The following is an 8,551-nucleotide window of genomic DNA, read 5'->3' as shown; positions in this document are numbered from 1 at the left end:
AATATCCTAGTGTTCCTAACAAAACAAAGAACCCAAAACCATTTCAATGGAAACGATCGGACTTTACCGTGGAACGTAGCGGACGCATGAGCGCGGCTTTGGAATAATTCAAAACAGCGCCCGCTCTAACACGATCAAAGAGAATACGCGGTCGAGGTCCACTGTTTGAGGCGAAAAAAGACAGGGTTCCCAGAGGAATAATAACGAAATAAATATGAAATATCCCAGTGTTCCTAACAAAACAAAGAAGCCAAAACCATTTCAATGGAAACATTGGACTTTACCTTGGAACGTAGCGGACGCATGAGCGCGGCTTTGTAATAATTCAAAACAGCGGCCGCTATAACACGATCAAAGAGAATACGCGGGAGAGGTCCACTGTTTGAGGCGAAAAAAGACAGGTTTCCCAGCGGAAAAATGAATATAAATGAGTTCCTCACAAAACAAGGAACCCAAAACAATTTCAATGGAAACGATCGGAGTTTATCTTGGAACGTAGCGGACGTATGAGCGCGGCTTTGGAATTATTCTAAACAGCGCCCGCTCTAACACGATCAAAGAGAATACGCGGGAGAGGTCCACTGTTTGAGGCGAAAAAAGACAGGGTTCCCAGAGGAATAAAAACGAAATAAAAATGAAATATCCTAGTGTTCCTAACAAAACAAAGAACCCAAAACCATTTCAATGGAAACATTGGACTTTACCTTGGAACGTAGCGGACGCATGAGCGCGGCTTTGGAATAATTCAAAACAGCGCCCTCTATAACACGATCAAAGAGAATACGCGGGAGAGGTCCACTGTTTGAGGCGAAAAAAGACAGGTTTCCCAGCGGAAAAATGAATCAAAATGAGTTCCTCACAAAACAAGGAACCCAAAACAATTTCAATGGAAACGATCGGAGTTTATCTTGGAAATAGCGGACGTATGAGCGCGGCTTTGGAATTATTCAAAACAGCGCCCGCTCTAACACGATCAAAGAGAATACGATGGAGAGGTCCACTGTTTGAGGCGAAAAAAGACAACGTTCCCAGAGGAATAAAAACTAAATAAAAATGAAATATCCCAATGTTCCTATCAAAACAAAGAACCCAAAACCATTTCAATGGAAACGATCGGACTTTACCGTGGAACGTAGCGGACACATGAGCGCGGCTTTGGAATTATTCAAAACAGCGCCCGCTATAACACGATCAAATAGAATACGCGGGAGAGGTCCACTGTTTGAGGCGAAAAAAGACAGGTTTCCCAGCGGAAAAATGAATAAAAATGAGTTCCTCACAAAACAAGCAACCCAAAACAATTTCAATGGAAACGATCGGAGTTTATCTTGGAACGTAGCGGACGTATGAGCGCGGCTTTGGAATTATTCAAAACAGCGCCCGCTCTAACACGATCAAAGAGAATACGCGGGAGAGGTCCACTGTTTGAGGCGAAAAAAGACAACGTTCCCAGAGGAATAAAAACGAAATAAAAATGAAATATCCCAATGTTCCTAACAAAACAAAGAACCCAAAACCATTTCAATGGAAACGATCGGACTTTACCTTGGAACGTAGCGGACGCATGAGCGCGGCTTTGGAATTATTCAAAACAGCGCCCGCTATAACACGATCAAAGAGAATACGCGGGAGAGGTCCACTGTTTGAGGCGAAAAAAGAAAGGTTTCCCAGCGGAAAAATGAATATAAATGAGTTCCTCACAAAACAAGCAACCCAAAACAATTTCAATGGAAACGATCGGAGTTTATCTTGGAACGTAGCGGACGTATGAGCGCGGCTTTGGAATTATTCTAAACAGCGCCCGCTCTAACACGATCAAAGAGAATACGCGGTAGAGGTCCACTGTTTGAGGCGAAAAAAGACAGGGTTCCCAGAGGAATAAAAACGAAATAAAAATGAAATATCCTAGTGTTCCTAACAAAACAAAGAACCCAAAACCATTTCAATGGAAACATTGGACTTTACCTTGGAACGTAGCGGACGCATGAGCGCGGCTTTGGAATAATTCAAAACAGCGCCCTCTATAACACGATCAAAGAGAATACGCGGGAGAGGTCCACTGTTTGAGGCGAAAAAAGACAGGTTTCCCAGCGGAAAAATGAATCAAAATGAGTTCCTCACAAAACAAGGAACCCAAAACAATTTCAATGGAAACGATCGGAGTTTATCTTGGAAATAGCGGACGTATGAGCGCGGCTTTGGAATTATTCAAAACAGCGCCCGCTCTAACACGATCAAAGAGAATACGATGGAGAGGTCCACTGTTTGAGGCGAAAAAAGACAATGTTCCCAGAGGAATAAAAACTAAATAAAAATGAAATATCCCAATGTTCCTAACAAAACAAAGAACCCTAAACCATTTCAATGGAAACGATCGGACTTTACCGTTGAACGTAGCGAACGCATGAGCGCGGCTTTGGAATTATTCAAAACAGCGCCCGCTATAACACGATCAAATAGAATACGCGGGAGAGGTCCACTGTTTGAGGCGAAAAAAGACAGGTTTCCCAGCGGAAAAATGAATAAAAATGAGTTCCTCACAAAACAAGCAACCCAAAACAATTTCAATGGAAACGATCGGAGTTTATCTTGGAACGTAGCGGACGTATGAGCGCGGCTTTGGAATTATTCAAAACAGCGCCCGCTCTAACACGATCAAAGAGAATACGCGGGAGAGGTCCACTGTTTGAGGCGAAAAAAGACAACGTTCCCAGACGAATAAAAACGAAATAAAAATGAAATATCCCAGTGTTCCTAACAAAACAAAGAACCCAAAACCATTTCAATGGAAACGATCAGACTTTACCGTGGAACGTAGCGGACAGAGAGCGCCTGAGAGCTGTGGACCAGGGGCTACGTGTGTGTCTGTCATCCATTCCTGCGAGAATAGTGTGTGTGTGTGTGTGTGTGTGTATGCGTGCGTGTAAGAGTAGTAGGCTACATGCGTCATGCATTTGTTGTTCGGTGTGGACAGTGTGTGTATTCTAATGATAATCAACATTTAAAAAAAATAATAATATATATATATATATATATATATATATATATATATATATATATATATTGGGGTGCCTTGAGATTTTTCACTATTGCAAAGGGTGCCGCGACTGAAAAAAGGTTGAGATACACTGGCCTAATGCAGTAGGCCTATAGCCTAATGAATTTGGGAATAATATTTTGTGAGTGAAGAGATTTGAAATTAATTTATTGAACATCTGAAAGTAGGAGAAACAACTCTGGTTTCCATATTGATATAGGCCAAGTGTCAGTATGAAATTATGCTGCATAACAGACTTCACTCACCAAATATTATTCTCAAATTCGTTAGGCTATAGGCCTACTGCATTAGGCTACTCTCCTACAGCTGCATTCACAGCCAGACTGAAAAGTTACCAGCATGTGTAGTGCTTATTCGATTCATTATCTTGCTTTTTACAGCTTTGTGTTTATTTGAAGGAAGTCCACGGATTTGACAGTATTATTTGAAAACAGTCAATTGGCCAAAAAATGCAGTCTAAAAAAGGTTATACTCTTCTTTGCACCCTATTATGATGTTTGTAATGATAACAACCTATCACTGTGTCACCTCAAAACACCGGATCTCTATGGCAGGACGCTTCATTCACCCAAGTTTCATCAATATTGGGCCAGTGTAATAAAGCGTGTGACATACGAACAGACAGAGACGATAGTCCCCTCTCCGATTTAATGGTGGGGGACAATAATTGCATTGACACTAAAGCAATAGCAACAATGCACATGTAACCATTGGCATTTATTCATATTACAATTTGAGGGATAGGTTTATGAATCACTACCAGAGAGTTTCTAATATAGAAGTACACAACACTATTGACATGTATTAATGTCCTCCATGAATATCATGCATTATGGTGTGAACTTATAATTATACAACTGTCCTTTGTCAGAAATTATGATACAAGTAATATATTATTGTTTTCCCCTTGGGACTCATACATTAAAATGATAAAAAATAAATTAAAAAAATTAAATAATGACACAATCTGTTTGCTATTGGTTAGATATTGATACTGTGAGGACTCATAAATGCTGTAGACGGGATCAGGTAAGGTCAGGTCAGGTGGTCAACGATGCACTCTTCAGTAATGAGCTCCACTGATGTCTGATTAGGGACCTGAGCTGCATCCAGAAATACAAAGGCCCAGTGAGAGTGAGCGTCTTTGAATCTCACACACATGCACACACATTATAAATTGATGATGACCGTGACACATTTTTGTTCAGGAAGATGTATCAGAAGTACGGTAATTGCACAGATGGCTGATGAGGCCAATCTGTGCCCTGACCACTCAGTGGCACACTGAAAACACACACACACACACACACACACATGTCACGCCTGAGGTTGCTGTCTGGTGACTCTGGCAACCTCCTCTGGCGGTACGGGGCCAGTGCCCTCCTAATCTACCAGTATTCGTTTCACCTGTGTGTTCTGTCCCCTGTTTGTTATTTATAGCCTGTCCTTGTCAGAGATTCTCCCTGTTTTGTTTGTGTATACCCTGTCTGCCAGTCGGTCCTGTATTTCCAGTTGACATTATGCCACTTGTGAAGTGAGTACCTTAGTTATCGGAGGTTAGTTTTCTCCACTTTTATTTTTACCTTTTTCCCCCCAGTGTTTGTTTGTGTATCGTGCCCTGATCATCCCTATTAAAGTAAACGTCTTGTCCTTACGCCTTTTTGTCACACGTGCACACACACACACACACACACACACACACACACACACACATAGAGAACTGACTCACCTCTCTTCAGGATAAGATAAAGAACCCACAGTAATGATGTGAAAGACAGAGACTTGAGTACACTCCTCACCAGGTACTCATCAGAGGCTGTGGATCACACACACACACACACACACACACAGTTCAATAGGGGGGGGGCTGCACAAGTCAGAATGTAATGCTCATAATGTATCATATACATGTTAACAGAATATATGTCCATGTAAGTACATCCTAGCCATTTAATATATCCAGCATAAAACTTGAATTTCATTGCACCATGATGCATTGTATTTTCAATTAAAAAGCTAAATCATACTGAATTTATGAGAAAGGTAAGTTCACTTTCCCTCCTACTTTTTAAATGGACCAACAGCAATTTATCTTTGTGCAGGTAATGAAATGGCTAGTCGCATATTTTCTTTATGTCATCTTGTACTTTTTACACATACCGGTTGTGATTGTTACAGTGGCTGGGTCACTTTGATGGGAGATATTTACACCAGTGACAGGGTGAGGCCTGATAATAACCATGACAACACTGACTGAGTACTGAGTTCCCGGGGTCAGGCTGGAGATTTGGATGGAGAGGGAGGTGGAGCTGTTGGAGGAAGTGTAGAGGAGGAAGCTACATTTGGTGGCCAGATAAAGGGGTTGGAGAAAGTTGCAAGTGGTTATATTGTAGCTGTCACTCCCCTGAAGAAACAGGGGAGTGTCCCAGCAAAGAGTCACATGATCAGTCCCGACTGACTCTACCTCCACCTGAACCGGGGGAACAGCACCTGTCAATGAAATGAAAATGAATGTCAACTACCCAGTGTCAATCAAAGTCATACAGAAGAACCTCCACCTGCCTATCAAAAGCCATGACTATCCATCAGTACACACTTACCCTGGCAGATGAAACCATGTTTCTCTTGACAGAAGCGAGGGAGCAGCTTGTTGGCCGCTGGCAGAAGGGTGTCTATGCTAGCACAAGTAGGTCCAAAAGTCTTTCGATACCAGCGCTCAAAGATCAACGCTCTCCCATCCACCCATCTCCAACCAGTGGGGTGAGTGTAGCGCAGACCGACCCACAAGCTGGCCTTCTCCCCAGCTGTGGTGTTCAGAAGATAGTGGTACTGTTCTTCAGAGCTCAGGACAGCCAGGTCCACATAGTACCTCTGACAGTACTCCCTTGCCTCACTCCATGGTAGTGTGCTCCATTTTACAGAATACAGCGAGGCGGCATTCCCCCCCATCATCAGACAGTGGCAAACCACTGTGAAAGACAAGGAGAAGAAGAAGTAAATGATGAGGATGATGATGATGATGAAGTGAATAAAGCATGGTATAACTAGCATAACTATGTTTAATGTTGTATTCAGTCATGTAAGAAAACTTTGAGAATTGAGGAAAAAACAGCAGACAGATATGAGCTGTGAGTCATATTTGATCCACTAGAGAGCGATACATCCATGTACAGTACATTATTTCAGATGTTCTTCCAGGGTCACCAAGTCACCTATACTCTAGTTGCCAGACACTTCCACCCATCTTTGCAAAAGGTCTGTTGGACCAACGCATCAAACATTGCCTTTATTATGCAATAGAAAGAGCATTGAAAACAACGACACATAGCCATTGGCTATACCTCACATCAATCATCTCCCACAGCATTAAGCCCCAGTGCTTGCGCACCACACGTTTCTGATTCAGAGCCGTGTGATTCGCTGAAATCAAATAATAACAAATACTTTACTTCCACTAAGGGCAGGTTTGAGTCATTGTTATTACAGGCTTATATGTGTTATGCGCAATAGCCTGGGAATGAGGTTACTACACCTTTAATGTAGCAGGATTGCCCATACTTGAATAGATAGAATTCATACAGCAGACAGATATACATATTTGAGTATCATATACAGAATGATGAATGACAGTGGCTACTGAACATATGAACACTGTGCTGGAGTTTGAGTTAGTCTACACCTGCACATATTTACCCAGAAGAGCCAACTGTCGCAGGGTCAAGGGCTCAGAAGAGACCATGTGTCAGTATATGATTGGTCCAGGTGGGTAGGTGGGGTATTTCTACTGTGATGTCCCTCTCCACCTATGTATCCAAAGTCATAGATTATGTTGCTGTATTTTATTCCCCCTTTGTCTCTTTTTTATCCTTTGTTTCTGTTGCAAAATGGTCCATTTTGGTTAATCCTCAGGAGGAAATTGTTGTCACTACTCACCTGTTCCAGAATACCACACTGTACCAGGAGAAAGGGTATATTTATACCAGGAACTGAACATGAATTTGAGTCTATTTATAGAATCGGCTTATCTGATTCTCATCTGGCCAAGGGCCAGTATCCGCATGCTTTGAATGTGACGTAAGCAACTGAATCTCCAGCCTAGTTGCTCAGTAAGTTGATAAATGGCTTTGTCTTGGCCAATGAAGACATGAAACTAACTATGTGTAGATAAGATGATGTTCAAGATTCAAGATTCAAGATTCTTTATTTGTCACGTGCATACAAGTATACAGTGAAATGCAAAGTGACAGTGCCACAGAGTAGTGCAACAATACAATACGTTTTAAAATAGAATAAAATAAAATAGAAGTACTAAAAAATATACAGTATGGACAGTATAAACAGTATAAACAATATGAACAGTATAAGCAGTAAGCAATATAACCAGCAGATGGATGATTATGTGTGTGCATATGTGTTATGATGTCAGTGAGTGTGTGAGTGACTTGAGGGGGGCACTGGTGGGGTCATCAATGATGATTCTGATGGTGTGGGGGAAGAAACTCAGCCTTAGCCTCTCTGTTCTCGCTGCATGACTGCGGAGGCGTTTGCCTGACCGCAGCGGCTGGAACAGTCCGTTTTTCGGGTGGTGAGGGTCCTTCATAATCCTGTAGGCTCTGGTCCTACACCTCCTGGTGTACAGGACATGGAGAGGGGGGGTTGGAGCTCCCATGGTCTTTTCTGCCAGGCGTACCACCCTTTGCAGAGCTCGCCTGTCTTGGGCCGTGCTGTTACCGTACCAGACGGTGATGTTACCAGCCAGGATGCTCTCCACAGCTCCAGAGTAGAAGGACTGAAGGATCCTCCGGGAGACTTTGAAGGGAGACTTTGAATTTCCTCAGCTGCCTGAGATGGAACAGGCGCTGCCTTGCCTTTCACACCAGAGAACTGATGTGGGTAGTCCAGGTCAGGTCCTCTGTGATGTGGACTCCCAGGTATTTAAAAATGCTCACCCTGTCCACAGCAGTCCCATCGATGTCCAGCGGTGTGTAGGCCCTTACTTGTTGGGCTCTCCTGAAGTCCACAATCAGCTCTTTTGTCTTGGAGACATTCAGGATGAGGCTATTCTCCTGACACCAGAGTGACAGGTCCGCCACCTCGTCCAGGTAGCCTTTCTCATTGTTGTCTGAGATCAGCCCCACCACGACTGTGTCGTCCGCAAACTTAATGATGGTGTTTTTGCTGGACTTAGCCACACAGTCGTGGGTGTACAGGGAGTAGAGGAGGGGACTAAGGACGCAGCCCTGGGGGGACCCTGTGCTCGGTATGAGTGAGCTGGAGGTGTGTATACCCACCCTGACCACCTGTAGACTGGCCGTCAGAAAGTCCAGGATCCAGGCACACAGGGGAATGTTCAGTCCTAACCCAATCATCTTATCAGCCAGTCTGGTGGGGACTATGGTATTGAACGCTGAGCTGTAGTCTATAAACAGCATTCTCACATAGCCCCCCTTCTGACAGTCAAGGTGAGAGAGAGTGGTGTGGAGGACCTGGGAA

The 8,551-nt window shown here is 43.3% G+C and overlaps 1 protein-coding gene across 1 annotated transcript; it reads right to left on the bottom strand.

The window, feature by feature from the left end:
* Nucleotides 1–3,756: 3,756 nt before the first annotated feature.
* Nucleotides 3,757–6,996, bottom strand: LOC310807688 (uncharacterized protein). The gene is made up of 5 exons (XM_083674253.1): nt 6,752–6,996; nt 5,659–6,027; nt 5,219–5,548; nt 4,788–4,874; nt 3,757–4,161 (listed from the first exon to the last, which is right to left on the bottom strand). Exons 1-5 carry the CDS (start codon nt 6,795–6,797, stop codon nt 4,094–4,096), a joined length of 900 nt encoding a protein of 299 aa, XP_083530379.1. The 5' UTR covers nt 6,798–6,996; the 3' UTR covers nt 3,757–4,093.
* Between the last annotated feature and the right edge of the window lie 1,555 nt (nt 6,997–8,551).

Source organism: Argentina silus (assembly GCF_951799395.1).
Source record: "Argentina silus genome assembly, chromosome: 7".
NCBI classification, from domain to species: Eukaryota; Metazoa; Chordata; class Actinopteri; order Argentiniformes; family Argentinidae; genus Argentina; species Argentina silus.
Note: the sequence above shows the minus strand (reverse complement) of the source record. Positions and strands in the feature narration are given on the sequence as shown.

Coding starts and splice junctions, on each gene's coding strand:
- LOC310807688 (XM_083674253.1), bottom strand. CDS start 6,797: ATGGTCTCTTCTGAGCCCTTGACCCTGCGACAGTTGGCTCTTCTGG. Junction 6,028..6,751: donor GCGACAGTTGGCTCTTCTGG/GTAAATATGTGC, acceptor TGTCTTTCACAG/TGGTTTGCCACTGTCTGATG. Junction 4,875..5,218: donor CACTGTAACAATCACAACCG/GTATGTGTAAAA, acceptor TGTGATCCACAG/CCTCTGATGAGTACCTGGTG.